General features: G+C 43.4%; 2 protein-coding genes across 2 annotated transcripts; one reads left to right on the top strand and one right to left on the bottom strand.

Moving 5' to 3' along the window:
- Positions 1-932: 932 nt before the first annotated feature.
- Positions 933-9704, bottom strand: LOC117469516. Its single transcript, XM_034113945.1, has 3 exons — positions 9486-9704; positions 9126-9258; positions 933-2420 (listed from the first exon to the last, which is right to left on the bottom strand). The coding sequence occupies exons 1-3, from the start codon at positions 9702-9704 to the stop codon at positions 1507-1509; spliced, it is 1266 nt and encodes a 421-aa protein (XP_033969836.1). The 3' UTR covers positions 933-1506.
- A 5540-nt stretch (positions 9705-15244) lies between these two features.
- Positions 15245-17279, top strand: LOC117469515 (trace amine-associated receptor 3-like). Its single transcript, XM_034113944.1, has 2 exons — positions 15245-16180; positions 17139-17279. The coding sequence occupies exons 1-2, from the start codon at positions 15245-15247 to the stop codon at positions 17277-17279; spliced, it is 1077 nt and encodes a 358-aa protein (XP_033969835.1).
- The last annotated feature ends 3211 nt before the right edge of the window (positions 17280-20490 follow it).

The following is a 20490-nucleotide window of genomic DNA, read 5'->3' as shown; positions in this document are numbered from 1 at the left end:
AAAGCAAGAAAGCTGCCAGAGGGCTTGTCCATCATGTTGGAGGGACAGGGTTTGTGCACATGTTGATGTTAGCTTATTGGATTCAATCCAAAATGATTTATACACATTTTAAATCACATTAATTAAAAGGGCACATTTTTTCATTTGACATTCATCAGTTGGCCAGATTTACAGCCTATCAAAAGTTCAAAGTTGGTTTCAATTGTTGTTTTTGCACCTTTAAAGGTTAGACACCATTTTTTGGTCTCGCATCTCTTATGAGCTTACACCTAACAGGAAAATAAGAAAAGTGAATTACTCTGTCTACAACTGCTATAGTAGAGTAAGCGTATTGTGCCTCCTATGTACAAGGTTAACATTGAAAGTGACGATGAAATGTCCCAATGCGTCTCAATGTACGTTACTCCAGCTGCATATCAGTTTAGTCCACTCAAATTGCGCAAAACTCGCGTTCCATGGACAGACGTGTAATACACTCAAATTACAATAGATCGAGCTCTAGACTAATTTATAAAATTTGTAAAAATGTTGTTAACACTCTGGGTGTGTGAGACGAGTGAACCAAAACGTAAAACCTCCGCAATTAAAACAGTTTAATCGAGTTTGAGCACTAATATACCCATGTTTTGAACACTTTAGCGGGGTAAATGCGTTATCTTTTCACCCTGGTCCTGAATTAAAACAGTTCTCCCGACTTTAAACACTAATGTGCCCATGATTCAGACACTTATTCCTGGCTAAATCTGTTATCTTTTCCCCCCTGGGTGTGTGTGTGAGACAAGTGAACTGAGTCAGCCTGCCAACAAGCAGCAGTCTGTCATTTTAAACATGTTCCCCGACTTTTTAACACACTTTTACCCATGTTTTGAGCACTTATTCCTGGGTCAATGTGTTATCTTTTCCCCCCTGGGTGTGTCATGGCCTGGCTCTTAGCCATAACAAAAAGCGTGGGAAGGACAAGAATATGTAAAAAAGGTGTTTATTTATCAAAAACTTAATGTGTCCGAAGACAAACAAAAAGACAAAGCAACAAAAAACATAGGCGACGTGGCTGCTATCCGAGGTCCGGTCCTCTGCGGGGAGAGAGCCATCGAGACTCCGGCTCCTCCTCTTAAATCCTCCGACAGCCGCCAGGTGTCCTCAATCAGGTCGTCACACAAAAGAGGAGAAACGTTAAAGGGCCATGCACCCCACAGGAGACCTTGAAGCAGGGGTCGTCACACCCCCCCCTTAAAGTCGGTGTCCCCAGGACCACCGGCACAACAAACCAACCCCATCCCAAACAAAAACAAAAACCCAACCAGTAATGAAAAACAAAAACAAAAGACATAAGGTACCCTATTTTAAAGAAAACCAACAACTGTAACATACAACCCTCATTCTGCCAACCGCGCCTCCAACACCCAGCCACATCTTTAGCAACCCAGGTACCTGAGAAGCACACTTTAAAAAGATGGGCAGAGCAAGAAGGATTTACAAAACAGTATGAAAGACAATACATTACAGTCAAAGATATAAGTTATGCGCATTTTCCTCGGGGCAAACTGTTAACAGATGGTCCGCTTTTCTGCAGTTGTAGCCGTTAGCCTCACTGGCTTTACTGCAACGCCCCGCAACGTGGCCAATGTCGCCACACCTGTAACATTTCACCTGATTACAACGTCTCCAGATGTGACCAAGCCCACCGCAGAAGTAGCACCTCCGGTCGTTGGCATGCCCACAGTCACGAGCCATGTGGCCTGGTTTGTTGCAGTTGTAGCACACATCCTCAGTTTGGTCACAGTCCCTGGCCATATGTCCTTGGTCTCCACACCGATAACAGAACATTTCCTTGCCACGTCCTCGACCCCTGCTGCAGCTGCCGCCACGATCACCATCAACGCCGCCGCCACGACCATCATCAACGCCGCCGCCACCACGACCACCATCAAAGCCGCCGCCACCACCACCAAAGCCGCCGCCACCACGACCACTTTGACCAGTGGAGCAATGCTTGGCCTTCTGGTTTCTAAACAGCATAGTTTTGGCCATAGCACGCGTGATCACGCAGGAGGACGTGACCCCTGGCACCACTGTAGAGCTCTCCTCAAACCCAGACTCAATCAGACCACCAGTCACTAAAGGCGCAGGGGGAACATCAGTCCAGATTCTGCCACCTGCCAAACCGTTGCCCAGAATAAAATGTATCCCCTCGATTGGCAAACCTGGACGTACACCAACAGCCACTTCACCTTTAACAAGGTCACAGTCAATATACACCTTATGAACAGGAATAGGAAAAACTTTTAATCCCATCCCCCAACTCAGAACTGTGTCACCTGTGTCACTTTCACCAGACAACAGCAAAACAGAGTCAACAATATAGGAGTCAAAAGCCCCTGTGTCCCGCAAGATTTTTATTGGAACTCTGACATCACTACCTACCAATGACACCAAGCCGTCTCGTATAAATGGAGTATAAGATGCCAAAACGTCAGATCCACATAAATGGGATTTAAGCACATCGGCAACACAGCAGCTTTTCACAGGCAGAGCCAACGCAACAGGCCCAACAAAACATCTTCCTCCCTCAGATTTTGCTCTAAGCGCAGGACATTCTGCCTTCCAATGGCCCTTTTCCCGACAGTAGTTGCAAGTGTCGTTGTTTTTATCCACATCAGATTTGACCAAACTCAATTTCCTTGGATCCATCCCAACCTCCTTTCTATTTCCTTCACTAACAGTTAGTGCCCCAGAGCGCCCTCCGAACCTGCTCTTATGAAGCAACACAAACTCATCAGCTGCCACAGCAGCTCCAGCCGCAGAAATTAACTTGTGCTCTGTTATATAAAACAATCTTGTCAGGAAGAATATTTTTGAACTGTTCCAAAATCATGAGTTCACACAAATCGTCAAAAGAATCGATTTCAAGAGCAGTTAACCAACGCTTAAAATGAATAGACAAATCCCTCGCCATCTCCACATATGTTTGATCTTGTTTTTGCTCAAAGAACCTAAAACGCTGTCGATAGGCCTCTGGCACCAGTTCATATGCTCTAAGCACCGCTGATTTTATTTTACTATAGCTAGAGCTATCTTCCAGACATAAAGAGGAATATGCAGACTGCGCTCTTCCTGTGAGAACACACTGAAGCATCAAAGCGCAGTCCGCATCAGGCCACTCTCTAGCCCTAGCTACACGTTCAAATAACAAAAAAGACGTGTCAGGATCACTTTCATTAAAGTGAGGCAGCAAGCGCAGGTTACCAATATCAAAGCGATGAGGAGACCTAGTCACCTGTTCACCCAGCCCCTCACCGGACAACGCGCCATCTCTGAGAATAGCCAGACGATGTCCCTCCAACTCTATCTTGGCTTTCTCAGATTCTTGTCGCATCCGCTCCACTGTGATTTCCTTTTCAATTCCCAACTCATACTTCCTTTTGTCATGTTCCCGATCATGTTCCCACTTTATTTTTTCGTGTTCCTGCTGCAACAACAACATTTCCCTCTGCTGCTCAAAAGAAAGTGCACTTGCCTGAAAACGAGGTTTTAACAAAACCCCCTCTTCCTTTGCAGCAAAAACTCCCGTCTCCCTTAACGTCGACACTATAGAGTCCTATGTTGTCTTTCACCCTTCTATCCCCGACAATAGACACAGAGAAATGCTCAGCAATTAAGAGCAGCTGCTCTCTTGAAAAAGTACCAAGCAACTCCTGAGACGGAGCTTCAATAAATGCCTCTACGTCAGCCATATTAACTTCCAACGACCCCTCACCGGAACACAACTCCGGACCTTTAAACCGAGAGCTTAGAAAGAAAAAAAACACAAAAACAACCCGAACAGATACCACCACACTTATTATGCGTCCAAAGTGGAACAACACTAATGTTCTGATTGGAGTTTCCCCACTAACTCACCATCCCACTGACTAATCTCCTCCCTAGTCTTCATGCAGTTACTTGTGGTGGGTATTTATGCACCGGAGACCGCTGGCCCAGCAAAGCGACTAGCAAGCTAGCAACACTACTGTGACCACGGCCATGCTCCCAAGCCGAAGCTTCAACCACTTTCTCCGCAACACTACACACCCCGCTCAACAATCCCAAGGGAACCGCCGCTTAACCTGCCAGGGAAAACTCCGCACCGCTCCGCACTGCTCCACCTGCAACGCACCAACAAACCCCCACGAGAGAGAAAGGAGAAAGAAACAAAAACAAACAGCTGACCACGGCTAAGAACAACTAGCAACCACTCTCCCAAAATATAATACCAAACAAATCAAATCCTCACAAAGTAATCAAATATGTCCCCAAACAACGATCTGAAATGTCCTTCCCACAACGAGCCGAAACAAAGAAACCGGCCGCACTGCAAACGCGCTCCCAACAAACTTTATACACGCGCACCAACTCCCAACACAAATCTTACCTATCCGTTGCTGTATCATAGATAAAAGAAGTGGACGAGCCCCCATCTGTCATGGCCTGGCTCTTAGCCATAACAAAAAGCGTGGGAAGGACAAGAATATGTAAAAAAGGTGTTTATTTATCAAAAACTTAATGTGTCCGAAGACAAACAAAAAGACAAAGCAACAAAAAACATAGGCGACGTGGCTGCTATCCGAGGTCCGGTCCTCTGCGGGGAGAGAGCCATCGAGACTCCGGCTCCTCCTCTTAAATCCTCCGACAGCCGCCAGGTGTCCTCAATCAGGTCGTCACACAAAAGAGGAGAAACGTTAAAGGGCCATGCACCCCACAGGAGACCTTGAAGCAGGGGTCGTCACAACACCCTATCCGTTTTTAAGAGTGCGCTTATGAACTTCATTTTTGATAAAGCTTATAGTTAGGGCTGATTAGATTCAGCCCCTAGTTTTGCTGCTATAGGCTTAGATTGTCGGGGGACACCTTACTTCTTCCTTCTCTCTGTCTGTGCCTGTGTACTCTCATGTTCCGAATAACCCAGCTTCCCCCAAATTTCCTTTTTGGTGTCTTATATTGGGCTATATAAATAAACATTGATTGATTGATTGATTGAATCAAATATCATTACATTCCATTCTACAGTTGTAGGCAATTTTCGCTAAAAAACAAAACATGTAGTTTGCTGGTGGCACTACAAGAGATCACTCCCTCTGGGGACCATGCATGTACAGTATGCCAAAAAATATGTATCTTCAGTCTGGGCAAAAATGGTGGCCTTAATGGCAATGCCTTACCTAGAACTAGGACTACATTAAAAAAAGTGATTCTACAAATAAGAAAAAACATCTAGGGTTTGCACTGCTTACTCTGGAGAAAATAAATGGTATGTTTTAGAATAGTACACTGTACGCACTGCTGTACAAATCTGCACATTTCAAAGTTATACGGTTAATGGTCCGTCCTTACTCAACATGTCACAATATTTGTCAGTCGTTTGAATTGGCAGGGGAGATGGCAGGAGACTGTTTTTTTGGTACTGTGACTATTGTTGCATGCGCCCACTTCCCAGCCCTCCCATCCCCCTGGTCTCTTTGTAAAAGGTGCAGTATGATTCAGACATGAAGACAGACAATCATCTCTCCTTTTTACAGGTGAGTGTCATTGTTTAAAATCTTCTAGTAATGCCGGTTTTTGTTGTTAAACCAAAATTCAAGACCTTGTTTGAAATGCTTACATCTATAAATAAGCTAATCTGTAGTCACTGTGCTGCTCTTCATAGAATCAGATGGAAAGATGAAGAATCCTTTTAATGTGTGATATTTAATATGTGGCTTTTCCAGGGTTAGGATAACTTTATTTTTTAAATTAGACGTTTTTTGTAACTTCTTTCTTTGAATATCTTATAATAGATCCTAATCTGTATAACAACATCATTCTAATATTATATATTCACAAATGAAACTGAGATGTAGTCATCAAGAATGCATTTTAATCATAACCAAACTGTTAAATGGCTGTTAACTCTGTACAACATTTATCAGGGTATTTATAATATCAACTAGCATATGGGCAACATCATCACACTGAATTTATTGTTTTTTATAAGCTTGATTGCAAAATGTAAATGTAAAAAGAGATGTACTAATCAATGTCTACTCTCTTTTTTTGGATGATAGCAGAGCCATTACACAAAAAGAAAACAGACTTATAAAATTATGATTCTTGCAGACGTGATGTTTCTCAATTAGGTAAAATGATAAGAAGGACAAAGGGAAACATGGCGTGTGGGGGCTGGGGGCTGTGAAGATGACTGCCGAAGTGTCCTTCGCCTCACTGAGGGGGGATTTGCAGAGTATTAGGCACTTTTTACCCACTAACAGCCTTTATGAAAGAGCATACTGTATAATTTCATGTTTATTTGTTTACTAATTTATATACATAGTACACGCCAAACTAAAATCAAAATGTTCATTAAGCATCATTTTCCTAACACAGTCCCTGTGGTGTTCATTACAATCTATTACAAGTTAGCTTGGACATCTGCTCCCTGCTCACTTTGCTTGCACTGAGAATTACACGCAATTCTGCTCATTACAGTCATATGTCTTCTGCTGTGTGATAATCTGTAATGAGCAATGCATGAATCCAGACGAGTAAAACTTAATTGCCAGAGGAGTGAAACTTATTTGCTGGTATGAGCTGAAATGAAACTTTTATAAATATAACACATGCATTGTCCTCTTTGAGAATGTGTGACTGTGGTTCCAATTCAACAGACCTGATAGCTAATGTGGATAATTCCATGCACGTTAAGCTAATCAATAACTTCCCTCTGTCAGAGCATTTCTTGGTTATGTAGAGACAGGCAAAAAGGGAAATACATATCGTTCTCCTCATTATATCAACATCTGGGATGAAAATAACATCTGTCTTTTCTTTCTTTTTTTTTCTTTTCTTTTTATTGAGTCAGGCACAATGAGTTTACATTTATACAGTCAATATTTTTCCCTTTCCCCCCCTCCCCTCCCGGTCCTAGCTAGTAAAGTAAATAGATACATATAGGTACAAATAAAGTAATGTAAAAGATAATATAAAAAAATTAATAGATAAGGAAATAAAGAATAATAACAATAATACATGTACCCATATACTCACATATGTATACCCACATATACACATACACATATATATATATATGTACATACCTACACACATATACACATACACATACATACACGTACATACATACATGTATATAAAGACAGAAAAAAAAAAACATACATTCATAATTCCCCCCTATCTTCTTAATGTAGTGTCTTAAGTTCAGCTATGTAGGCTAACACAGAGCCCCAGACAGATTCAAATAGTTCTGAAGAGCCCCTCAGGTTATATTTAATTTTCTCCAAGTTCAGGTACATCATTAGATCTTTGAGCCATAGAGATGCTTTAGGTGGTATCGAAGATTTCCATTCTAGGAGTATTCTTCTACGTGCTAAAATAGATGCAAAGGCTATACTGTCCTTAGTTTTCCTCCTCATCATTCGGTGGCCAGGTAGTACTCCAGAAATGGCAGTTTCTGTACATGGTGTCAATACCACGTCCAAGGCCTGAGCAAGGTGTTTGAAAATGCTTGTCCAGTATCCTTGTAGGCGAGGACAAGACCAAAACATATGAGTCATGTTTGCTGGTGACGTGTGGCATCTGGGTATATTTTGGACAGTTTAGAGTTGGTGTAATAGATACGGTGGACAACTTTAAATTGTATAAGATTGAGCCTGGAACAGGACGTACTATTGTTCACTCTCGCTAATGCGCCATCCCAGACATCATCATATATTGCTTGGACTAGTTCCTCTTCCCAATCTTGTTTGATTTTACCAAGAGATGTTTCTGAGAGACGGGAGACGGAATAGTAAATTCTTCAAATCAAACCTTTTTCGGTTATTAGAGTGTCCAGAATTGAGTCAATTATTGAATCCGGAGGGATATTGGGGAAAGAAGGGTTATTTAGTTTAACCCAGTTACGGACCTGGAAGTAGCGAAATAGATGAGAGTCTGGGAGGCAACATTTGTCAGAGAGTTGGCTAAAGCTACCGAAAACATTGTTGATATAAAGGTCTCTTACTCTGATAAGACCTAATCTCTGCCACATAGAGAAGGCCCCATCAGTGTAAGGGGGGAGAAAGAGATGGTTGTTGCGAATGGGACTATGAATAGAGGATCCATTAAGTCCATGAACATTTCTGAATTGGGACCATATTCTTAGGGTGGAAACAACTATCGGGTTATTCGAATATTGAGTCGGCCGGCTGGGTAATAGATGTAAGCAAAGCCAAAAGTGAGGTAGTAGGACAGGATTTGGCTTCAAGCTCACACCAACTCAATGTTGGTTCCTTAGTCCATAAAATTATGTTGTGGATATTGGCTGCCCAATAGTAGTGTCTTATGTTTGGAAGCGCTACTCCTCCTGTAGATCTGTGCCATTGTAAAAGCTCTTTCCTAATTCTAGGAGTCTTCCCTTGCCATATGAAAGAGGAGATTAGTGTGTCTATTTTACGAAAAAGTGATTTGGGTAGGAAGACTGGCAGACATTGAAAGAGGTACAGGAAGCGAGGGAGAACGTTCATTTTGATACAGTTTACCCTCCCAGCGATACTTAAAAGAGAGGTGTCATGCTTTTTCGGTTATTACCCGTCCCTTTGTGTGTTATGAAGGTTTTTATGCATACCTCCCCAAAACGCCTCGTTGGAGATACGTCATTGTCCATTTGATTCTTCCGGGTACGGCATGATGTCATGCCGTACCCGGAACGAAATGGACCAATCCGTGGAGCCGTTACGTTACGTCCGCGGAGCCGTTACCTTAAGCCCCCGCTGATTGGTCCAAATTGACCAATCCACGGACTTCCTCACACACACATCTGTGTGCAGGGAGCAGGCAGCTCAGCTGATTTCTCCTCCCTGGCTGCAGGCTGATAACAGACAGAGATGCTGTATGAGAAGCCAATGTGAGTTTGGAAAAATGCACAGTATAAATCTATTTTAGTATACCTCAACAATGGAATTATGATCAGTAGAAATGGCCATGACACCTCTCCTTTAAATGTAAATTATTCCACCTTTCCAAATCAAATTTGAGCTTGTCAATTAGTGGTGGGACGTTGTTTTTGTAAAGGTCTGAGAGTTTTCCACTTATATTCACACCTAAGTACTTAAAATTACTTCTGGACATCTTAAAGGTGATGAGTCTATCGGGGATCTGAAGGGCCAGGTCATTTACAGGGAAGAACTCACTCTTGGAAAAGTTTAGCTTGTACCCTGAAAAGGTTCCGAATCGAGTTAACAGATCTATTATCTGAGGAATGGTAGATATAGGGTTAGAAATGAACAATAGTAAATCGTCAGCGTATAACGAGAGTATGTGTTCTGAACCATATCTGGTCATTCCTTGTGTAAAGCTGGCAGATTTAAGCGCAATTGATAAGGGTTCGATCGCCATGGCGAATAGTAACGGGCTTAGAGGGCAACCCTGGCGAGTTCCTCTACCTAGTGTAAAATATTGAGAATTCATCCCGTACTCACTGAAGCCTTGGGTGAAGAGTATAACAATGCTATCCACGACACAAATTTGGATCCGAGGCTGAACCTCTTAAGGACCTCAAATAGAAAGCCCCACTCCACCCTGTCGAACGCTTTCTCTGCATCCAATGAGACCACCACCTCTGGTGTCTCCTTGGATGCAGGAGAGAGGAGGATGTTGAGAAGGCGACGGATGTTGGAGAAGGAGTATCGTCCTTTCATAAACCCAGTTTGGTCTAATGATATGATGTTTGGCTTGACTGATTCAAGGCGTATGGCTAGTATTTTAGCTAGGATCTTATAGTCCGCATTCAGAAGGGAGATGGGGCGATAGGAGCTACATTCAGAATTTTCCTTGCCTGGTTTTAATAATACGATTACTACCGCATCAGTGAGCGTTTGTGGCAACGTTCCCCGGTCCAGAGAGTCCTCGAACATTCTCAAAAGAAGGGGGGTCAATTTATCAATACTTTTTTTTTTTAACTCAATTGGATAGCCGTCTGGGCCGGGGGCCTTGCCACTCTGGATCAGCCTGATCGAGTCAGCTATTTCACTGGGCTTTAGAGGTTGATCCAACTCACCCTTCTGAGCAGGTGTTATGGACGGAAATTCCAGATCATCCAAGAATTGAGTTCTGTCCGCATTATCGACAGGAGCTTGTGAGGCATATAGTCCAGAGTAAAAGGTTTTAAAGGTGTCATTGATAACAGATAGGATTGTTGTGAGTTCACGAGTAGGGTTCCGTATTTGTTTAATTTGTTGGGAAGCCGACTGGCTCTTAATTTGGTGCGCTAGGAGACGACCCGCCTTCTCCCCATGTTCATACTGAAATCCACGCGATTTTAAAAGCAATTTCTCAGTCTCTTGCATTGAAAGTAAATTGTATTCCATCTGAAGATTTTGCCTTTCTTTATCTAATTCAGGGGATGGACATGTTGAGAGTTTGCTATCTAGTTTTGCTATACTGCCCAACATTTCTAACCGTTTTTGCTTTTTCAATTTGTTTTGCCTTGCAGAGTAAGAGATAGTCTCTCCTCGGATCACAGCTTTTAACGTCTCCCACAAAAGAGATGGTGATATCCCATCAGACATATTGGTTGTAAGGAAATCATCAATAGCTTTAGAGATTGTTTCACAGAATCGATCATCGTTTAACAGTGTACAGTTCAGTCTCCAGGGGGGACGTGTCTTTAGTAACAGTGTGAATGAGAGGTCAAGTAGTAATGGGGCGTGGTCGGATATCACTATGGTTGAGTATTCTCTGCTTTTGACAGCGGGAAGAAAATAGTTAACGATAAAAAAATAGTCGATTCTCGAGAATGTTTTGTGAACCAAGGCGTAGAAAGAAAACTATTTCACTTTGGGGTAGAGAAAACGCCATGGGTCCACACATCCTGTTTGACTCATAAATAATGAGATGGCTTTAGCCATTTTAGAGGGGTAGTCCCGTTTTGGGCTAGATTTGTCTAAAAGCGGGTCCATTGTACAGTTGAGATCACCGCCCAAAATCAAATGGTGGGAGTTTAGGTTGGGTAATAATGATATCACCTTTCCCATGAATGCTTCATCATCCCAGTTGGGCGCATATAGATTGGCGAGAACAACATTGACATTATTGAGGGAACCAGAGACTATCACAAAGCGACCTTGAGGATCCGCTATAACCTTAGTCGGGCTGAACTGTATTTTTTATGCATCACAATAGCTGCGCCTCTTGCTCTACTACTAACATTGGAATGAAAGGTTTGGCCAACCCATGATGCCTTTAACCTATGGTAGTCCTTGGTGGTCAGATGAGTTTCTTGTAAAAAGGCAATTTCAGTTTTAAGATGTTTGGAAAATGGGGGAAATATTCTGCCTCTTTTAACTGGGGCATTCATGCCCTTAACATTCCAAGAGACAAGTCTTAGACATGCTCCACCATTTCCTGTCCTACATTAACCATCATCAAAATGTGACCCAGAAGTATATGAAGAGGTAGCATGGGGCCTATTTAATGGAAAGCAGGAGAAACGAACAACAAAAATCAAAAATAAACATAGTAGGACCTAACACCCAAATTCTCCCCAAAAAAAATGCTCTCAAAAAGGAGAGCCAAACACATATTCCCTTTCCTAAGCTTGTTCCGAAAACGAGAACTAGCAGCAGGACTCCAAAAAAATATGTCACTTCCGTATGACATTAACCTATAATCTAACTAATGTTCCTGAGCAGACAGGGCTCCTATCTCTACAATTGGTCTGACATGTAGAGTAAACAGTCTAGTGTTGTTTGTAGCCAATATAAAGTTAACCGCACAAACCAGAAATGAAACAAAAAAGGTTCCTAGCAAGTCTTGTTTCCCCCGGACCGTGCCCCTTTAACACCGGAAGTGGCCACAGTATCACACAACAACAGAGGAAATCTAGTGCACATGCTGGATAACAACATCCATACCTCACAGTGGATCCATATCAGGATATCTTAATACAAACAGACTCAGGTTAAACATTTCAACTTCACCCTTTCCTGAGATGTCCGTTTGTGAGTGTTTATTTGCCGTGCATTCAGTCCAGAGAAAGTCCGTGCTCCACAGCCTCCCACTACTCGGGCGGGACAATGCGTTGGTTGTAGAAGTCCTGGGCTTTTTGCGGACAGTCAAAGTAGTAATCGTCATTTCTGAATGAAACATGAAGACGAGCTGGGTGCAACAGGCGGAATTGTATTCCTTTCTGGTAAAGAGAATTCTTGATGGGGTTGAACGCAGCTCGCTTTTTGGCTAGGACAGTGCTGATATCAGGATACACTCTCAACTCGGTGCCGCCGTAATACAGCTTGTGTTGTCTGGCCCATTTTAAGACTGCCTCCTTTTCCTGGAAACTGAGAAATTTGACAATGAAGGCCTGAGGCTTCCCCGTGTTGTTGGAGTCTCCCGGTCTGGGACCGAGGGAACAGTGGGCTCGTTCTATCTCCGGAGGACTGCTGAGAACACCGGGACCCGTCACCTCCATTATCAAGTCAGACACAAACTTTGTCGGGTCCTGACCCCTCTCGCGCCCCTCGGGTATGTTTATTATCCCAAAGTTGGACCGCCTGGACCGGTTTTCGAGGTTGTCCACCCGCTCCTGGAATGTGATGGTTTGGGACTGTAGGGACTGAACAGCGGCTTCCATCACGGTGAGTTTCCCAACGTTTTCACCCACCACTACTTCGGTTTTGTCGAGACGGCTGTTGAACGATGCCACTTGTTGTCCTAGTGAGTTTACCGACCTCTCCAGGGAATCCGTTGATTCTTGTATCAGTCTAGCCATGTCGGATTTGAAACTATGACTTTGTTTGCTGAGAAGAGCCTCCAAGTCCCCCTTGGTAACTGGGCAAGCGGCAGCCATGTTAGCTGCTATCTTAGCCGCTGTGGTCGCAGCTCTGGTTGTTTGTGTGGTTGATGTCGATGGCTGTTTCTGTTTCCTAGTCATTACTTCATAGTTCCCTTAAATATGAGCGTGGTTTGAATCGGTTACAAAATCGGCTTTGAAAGGTATTTGAAAGGTATAGAAAAGTTTGTCAGGAGCCCTCCACACACACGTCTGCTCACTCCCTCATCAAACCGGAAGTCTCCTGTCTTTTCTTTCTAAGTGTAGCAGGATGAGAGTCCTAATCCCTTGTAAAGCATATTCTCCTCGTTTGGCTCTTGTGAGCATATCACCACCAGGGGGCACCCTATAAAAGGGCAGAGGTTTCTAGCTGGCTGTCTCTTGTTTGTTGGTACACAGACCCGCCCCACTTGCGTGTTTGCCGTGTTTGCTTCCGCCACCGGTGCAGGTATGTTGCAGTAGCATTGCTCGCTTCAGGAAAGGTTCTGCAATTTGCCAGCGTATTGATACTTAGCCCTGCTTTGACTCACCTAGTGGAGGATCCTCCCGGTGCAGCCTGTCAACACAGCCATAAAGAGCGTGAAGCTCTCCCCTCTCTGCGTCATCGATAGGAAAGCCTGATCGGTATGTGCGCTGTACGGCGATCTATTTAGTCAATCCACCTCATTACTTGTATTGATATTAACGCTATATTTGTATTTATTCATAAACCTAGGGCCAATCCAATGTTTAAGGGACATCTGCTGTTTTGCTTCACCGGAGAAAGTGTGTTTATCGGCAGTAACGTCACAACTGCTGCTGATCCTGCCTAAATGTTTGGGCTACCGCTACATAATCGTTGCTTCTGATTGCTGCTTCTGGCCAGCTTTGCGTCGCCTACTGCGGATGCTCGCTCACCAGTAAAATGCTGCTTTAACTGTACGCCTTCCTGCTGCCTTGCTTGGGCCGACACTTGAAGTGTGGAAGTCACTGAACTCTGGGGCTAACTCCCTCTATAACTTGTCCTTACTTTGGCCAACTTGATTTAAACTAGCTTGTTTATTTTATTCTAGTTAATTGTTTATTTTGTTTGACTGAACCTTTTCTCTTGTGATTTGTTCTATTTTTAAATGTTTACACAATTGTTATTGTGGGGGAAACTTCTGTGTAGCAATGCAGTGGGAGACACGGGGAGAGCTGGAGCTTTGATGTCAAACACTGATGGTTTATTTAGGAGCTTCGGCCGGAGAATTCACATCACAAGTCCAAGAGCCAGAGGTTCTGACTTCACGGTAGAGTTGCCACGTTAAATCTGAAGAACTCCCCCCCAGACCCATGTGTTTAGCTAGTTCTGAGAGAATAATCAACATTGTGCATAACAAGATAGAATCATAACACCTCTATCAGCTGACGCCAACAGGCTGGAACAGGGAGACAAAACACTGAGAGCACAGCAGCCAAGGTTACAGGTGCGTGTGCTCAGTCAGGACAGTATGAACTGATACACTGGGTCAAAGTTATGGACCTTGGAAAATATTTCCCCAACAGTTATCATCTGTTTATGAGAACATATTTGATATTGTGTTTGTTTATTACTTTGATTTACGTATTTTGCCCCCATTAACTGCGTTTGCCTCTTTGTTTCCCTACTTAGTTACTGAGAGCTGAAGCTGGTGGTGCTGGTGTCCAAGGTGGTGGTTTTCCTCCCTTCTTTTGTGTGTGATGTGCTCCCCCAGGATTTGATTTCCTGCACGTATGACTGGGGTGATTTAAGTTTGGTTTGTTTGGGGATCCTTCCACTCACTCGTCGACCCTATCCCCCCACTGGTAAGCCTCAGCCCCTAATTCATTTTTTCCCTTTGTGCTACAGCCCTGTGCGACTGTTTTGAACTACATTTTAACTATTGACTTGTGCTAAATAAAATTGTATATTTTTGATAAATTGAAACCACGTCTCCTGCTCCATTAGTATTCAAACCTATGTGTCCACTCTATAACTGAAAAAAGTGTTAATATTTCCTTGGGTGAAATACCCAAGGTGGCATTGTCGGAATTGTGAATGGTGTAATCAAACCAACTTTAACAAATACATTCACCTATCCTCCCCTCTGCGGCTACTGCCACATAAACAAAGCATAGAGATGGCATTTTAGATTAGGCAACTCCACTAAAACAAGGTATTTTTAAGCCCACAGACTTTAGTGATTCCTTCATCGAACTAAAATGTACTTAGAGATTAACTAATGAGAAGTAACCATGGAGCAGCAATTGGGTCATAACAAACACAATTCTGGGTGGTTCGTCAAATATTTCGCTGTTAATGTACCATACAACAGTGTAGGCAAACTGTGATAAAATGCCTCACTTAATCTGCTAAATCCACAGTAATTTCTCACAACTGTATCTATGTGTTTTGACAGGCTTGATTAGACCATGGATAACGGCAGCTTGGAATTGTTCGAAAAGGCTAACACATCTCTTCAGATTGAAGTTCAATCCTGTACTACATTTAGGAACCAGGCTTCTCGCATTTTTCTGTATGCCTTCCTCTCTGTTGGCATTGTGTGCACAGTGGTGGGAAACTTTCTGGTGGTCTTGTCCATTGCCTACTTCAAGCAGTTGCAGTCCCCCACAAACTCCTTCGTCATGTCCCTGGCAGTGGCTGACTGCCTTGTTGGCCTGGTAGTGATGCCTTATAGTATGATTCGGACGGTGGAGGGATGCTGGTACTTTGGTGTCCTTTTTTGTAAGCTTCACTCTAGCCTTGATGTCATGCTCTGCATTGCCTCTATATTCCATCTCAGCTGCATTGCATATGACCGCTACTACGCTGTCTGCAACCCGCTAGTTTACTCTTTAAAAATGTCCAACAGTCGAGTAGCTCTCCTTATTTGTGTATGTTGGGCTGTTCCCATGCTCATCTCCTTTTGCCCCATAATGCTAGATCTTCATGTGGCAGGTGTGGACATCCTGATCCCTGAAGATTTATGCGTGTTCCTGGTCAATCGCATTTATGCTGTCATGGCTTCCTTGGTAGCCTTTTACTTGCATATGGCTATCATGCTAATCGCTTATTGGAAGATCTTCAAAGCTGCCAAGCGGCAGGCCAGGCAGATCAGCGCCATGGAAAGCCAAATGGCTTCTGGAGTTGGAAAGGATTCAAGCAAGATAAAAAGACACAGAAACACTATGAAGAGGGAAAGAAAGGTAGCAAAAACATTGGGTATCATCATGGGAGTATTCCTAATCTTCTGGATGCCCTTCTTTACAGTCATCATTGTGGACCCTTTTATTGAATACAGCACAGAGGTGGTTGTCTGGGATATATTTGTGTGGCTAGGATATATCAACTCCTCTTTAAATCCCTTCCTATATGGCAGGGGTCGGCAACCTTTTTGATATGAAGTGCCATTTAAAAAAAAAAAAATTATCAGCGTGCCAACGATCGAGAATTATCAACGGGGGGGGGGGGGGGGGGGGCCTCGCTGCGGGGAAGCAGTGTGTGGACCTGTCAGCGCAACTTACATGATACCGAATTTAACAAACACATTTAAATAATTGGTTTAAACGGCATAATAATAAGGACGATCGTCCGTTCTGTGATTCTCCAGAACACACATGTTATGATATTAGGGTCATGCAGAGTGAGATGAGATCGCTGTCCCTTTTAAGAGAGAGAGAGAGGGGTGTGGCGTGTGCGTGTGAGTATGTTTCTGGAAGTGAAACGAGGCAGCAGAAAAACAGAGGTCTGTGATGTATTTTGTGAAACAGAAGAACAGCTAAATAAATGCAACGGCCTCTCAAGAAGAGCTCGCCTCTCTCCAGTCATTTAAGCTAAAGTGGGTTATTGAACCTGAAGCTCGTTGCTTCTGCCCTCCTCGACTACGGTCTGGGAGCCGACAGGAAAGTTCAACACACAGATGGCCAGTCCGCCCCTTTGTAGCATATTATTTCAATGAGAGATGAGCAGATCGCCACTGGGCTTTCAACTAAAGACACACACAGCCACGCAAAAACTGCGACATTTGTAAAGCTCCTTATGGGTACTGCAATTTATGAAGTGCTTTCTTCCGTGGTGAAACGATCAGCACTGCACCACGGAGGAAAGCGGCAGAAAGTCACCTGGAGTTAAAGAGAGCGGGGCTGCGTTGCGTGCTTGGCTTCCTTCTGCAGGTAACGGGGAGACGCGCTCTGGCGGCGGTCTCGTTCAGGATCCGAAAATACAATTTAAATATTTTGCACACTTATTCGACTTATTCCTAGTGTGCCACTGGCTACGGTGCCGCGTGCCAATGCTGGCACGCGTGCCAGGGGTTGCCGACCCCTGCTATATGGTTTCTTCAACCGTTCCTTCCGTAGGGCATTCCTCATGTTCATTGGCTGCAGGGTATGCCTGCCTGGATACTCCCCTTGGATGGATCTGTCACACACTAGGAAAGACCCAAATGAACGTGCAGATCAACAATGAATTTAAAGAAAGTGTCTGTATATTTTGTGTTGCCTTTGGTAAATCAAGGGCAATATTAAGAGTGCTTCAACTGCAAATGTTTTTCAACTTCTAGAAAGAAATATGTTTAAAATCAAAATAAATGTAATACAATAACAAATAATTGTGATGTGGGTCTGCTTAACTACCCCTTAATAAGGATTGTTTTAAATCACCTGTTTTTATTTCATGTAAAGGAAGTGTGCTCTGTGGTAACAACATTTTGATGTTCTAACTTTTGTTTTGCGTCTGTCACAAAGGATTTTCCTATTTCCACTTCTAAGTATTTTACCTTTGGACCTTTTTTGCAATAAATGTGTCATTGTTATATTTTTAAATTCAACCAGAAGTGTGAACTGCAGGAATAATTTGAAAAGACCTATCCTCTACCTGCCAGTCACCGTCCACTGTTTATGTCTGGGTCTAGGATATGAAAGGCTCTATCTTGAAGTTGAATCATTCATGTGTGTATAGCGACAATCAAGGCTGTGGTATGTTCTTTTTTCCCCTGCTAAATTTCAATAATAAGAAGAGAAGCTTTGAATGGAATCAGATAAGTCTAGACTTATCTGATTCCATAGACTTATCTGATAGACTTATCGTGACACATCACTATGGACACATGTGTCCATAGCGTTGGTGTTTTGATCAGGGGGAGCACAGGTTCAAACCCCACTGCAGTCAGCATGTCATTGTGTCCCTGGGCAAGACACTTCACCACAAATTGCTCCTGTGGGGATCATCCACAGTATTGAGTATGTAAGTCGCTTTGGCTAAAAATGTCTAACAAGTAACAAGTAACATGTAATGTTTCGTTGGGGGTTCCACCGGATTTCCTGCCAACACCATATCCTGTCCTGTTGGGGGTCCCGCCGTCACCTGCTCCGCCGGATTTCCTGCCAACACCATGTCCTGTCCTGTTGGGGGTCCTGCCAACACCATGTCCTGTCCGTCCGGGGTCCCACTGACACCAGCCCATGTCCCGTCCAGGGTTCCTGTCCGGACAACACTGGTTCCTATTCCGCCGGTGGTCCAGTCGGCCACGAACCCGGTCCGTCCTTGTGCCCGGCTCCCTAACTATGCCCGCGACGGCCTTAGCCGCTTCTCTGCCTCTACCTTGCCACCGGGCCGTCCGCCCGAGACTCCTTCCTGGTCCTCTGCCTTGCCCCGGGCCGTCTGCCCGAGACCACCTCCTGTTCCTCTTCTTTGCCCCCGGGCCGTCCGCCCGAGACCACCTCCTGTTCCTCTGCCTTGCCCCCGGGTCGTCCGCCCCCGAGACCCCTTCCTGGTCCTCTGCCGTGCCTCCAGGCCTCCGGGCCTCCGGACCCCCTCCACCCACCCTTTTGGAAGTGTTGGACTTTGGTTGAACGTCTTGAATCCGTCCCTTGAGGGGGGGGTTCTGTCATGATCTTAGTTTTGTCTGTCTTGTCATGGGTTTTATTTTGCAATTCTGTTCTCCCGGTGTCTTGTCTTCCTTCCTGTGTTTTCCCTCCTGTGTCTGATTGTCTGATTGTGTTCACCTGTTGCCCATGTGTTTCTGCCTCCCCTGCCCAGCTGTGTCTTGTCCTGTGATTACCCTTCTTTGTATAGTCGTCCCCTGTGCTCCTTGTCGGTTCATTGTCTTTCCTGTCTCCCTCCATGTTGGTCACGGTCAGTTTTTGTTTTGATGCTGCCTTGTGCTACAGTACCTGTTTATTTTCATTCATGTTTTTTCAGTCATCAGCTTTTGTTTAAATAAAGCTCGCCTTTTGTTCCTTGACCCTTTTGCCTTTTTTTTGTATTCTGCATTTGGGTCCTACATTTTTCCACGAATCCTGACATGATGGTAATCAGACACATAATAATATACACATAATAGACACTAAACCTGTGTATGTTTTTCTGATTTTCTGATGTAAAGTATATATCAGATAAAATGGTATTAACCCAGTTTTTTTATTTATGTCATAGTTACAGTGCATAGCAATGGGACACGATACCCTGATAAGACTTTATATGATATGATGTGATATGAGGCATTCATTAATTAGTATCTAAGATACATCACATTTATGCATTTAACTTTTAAATGCAAAGTAAAAGTTGATTATATCTGTTTATTTATTTAATATCAGTTGGCAGGATTGAAGCACAACATTGAAGTGAAGCAGTTGCGTTAGGCCTGAGATTCCGGAACGGCCCTTTATATCATAATAAGACCCTTTTTGGTAGATTTTGGTCGTGATTACTCTTTTACAACATTAAACAAACTTGTGTTTATATTCCAAAAAAGCAACCTTTTAAAAAGATTTTAAAAAAGTAACACTATATAATTTAATTGATGCTAATTTAACTGCTAAGCACAGCGTCGGCTCTGGAACCGTACTCCTTGATCGGGGTTGGACTCTATTCTTCTCCGGAGTTTCCCAAGGTGTCAGGCACCGGGTGGGTATTCCTCACAACCTGACCAATTTGCTGCCCTAGGAAATATTTTAGCTGGCCTTTAGCTTAGCGGTGGTGACGTGAAGTCATGTGACCATGCTGATGATGAGTTGTGGTGTGTGTGTCTCACCTGGAGCTCCGCAACGCCTTTTTATAATCTGAAACACTGTCGCTGCACGCTCAACGGCTTTCATTAAAGATCACAGTGTTTCTGTGCTACATAGAAACACCTCTGGAAAATATAAAATAAACTTTTTAGTTTTGCTGTTTTGGATTCATAAATACGAGTAACATGACTTCCTATTAAACTGTGCAGCCTTTTCACTTTAAAACTATGATATTTACAGGCCAAACCATTAATTTATAATAAAATAAATGTGAATGGCAGGCCTAGTTCAGACTTTAGGGGGCATCACATTTTGTATAGTTTAATAATTTCTTTCTTGGCCCATGCTACACTCTTTTGCTGAGTTTCATTCAAAGTGTTTGTGTAATCCTACAGACAGACAAACCAAACTGAAAACACTGTCAGAGTAATAAGAGTCATGAAACGATCCGTAAAAACCAAGTTCATAAGGTTTTATTTAAATATTATTCTGGATATAATCACTATTTACAGCCTTAATGCATTCATACATTGAAATATAAGATGTATTTTGGAACAATGCAGTTCATTGAAGCCTCAATTATAATAACATGATTTACACTATGGGTCAGGGGTATTTCTGTAGATACACTGCTATCCAGTCACTTCAACATAATCAACACCGTG

The sequence above is a fragment of the Trematomus bernacchii genome, unplaced genomic scaffold (assembly GCF_902827165.1).
Source record: "Trematomus bernacchii unplaced genomic scaffold, fTreBer1.1, whole genome shotgun sequence".
Taxonomy (NCBI): domain Eukaryota; kingdom Metazoa; phylum Chordata; class Actinopteri; order Perciformes; family Nototheniidae; genus Trematomus; species Trematomus bernacchii.
Note: the sequence above shows the minus strand (reverse complement) of the source record. Positions and strands in the feature narration are given on the sequence as shown.

What these genes read in the sequence shown, in the direction of transcription:
- LOC117469516 (XM_034113945.1), bottom strand. Translation starts at nt 9,704, where the DNA reads ATGAAAGGACGATACTCCTTCTCCAACATCCGTCGCCTTCTCAACATC. An exon ending in ACTCTTCACCCAAGGCTTCA is followed by an intron (nt 9,259 to 9,485) that starts GTGAGTACGGGA and finishes ACCATTCCTCAG; the next exon opens with ATAATAGATCTGTTAACTCG. An exon ending in CACCTTTAAGATGTCCAGAA is followed by an intron (nt 2,421 to 9,125) that starts GTAATTTTAAGT and finishes TGTCATTGGTAG; the next exon opens with GTAGTGATGTCAGAGTTCCA.
- LOC117469515 (XM_034113944.1), top strand. Translation starts at nt 15,245, where the DNA reads ATGGATAACGGCAGCTTGGAATTGTTCGAAAAGGCTAACACATCTCTT. An exon ending in ACTCCTCTTTAAATCCCTTC is followed by an intron (nt 16,181 to 17,138) that starts CTATATGGCAGG and finishes TGCCGACCCCTG; the next exon opens with CTATATGGTTTCTTCAACCG.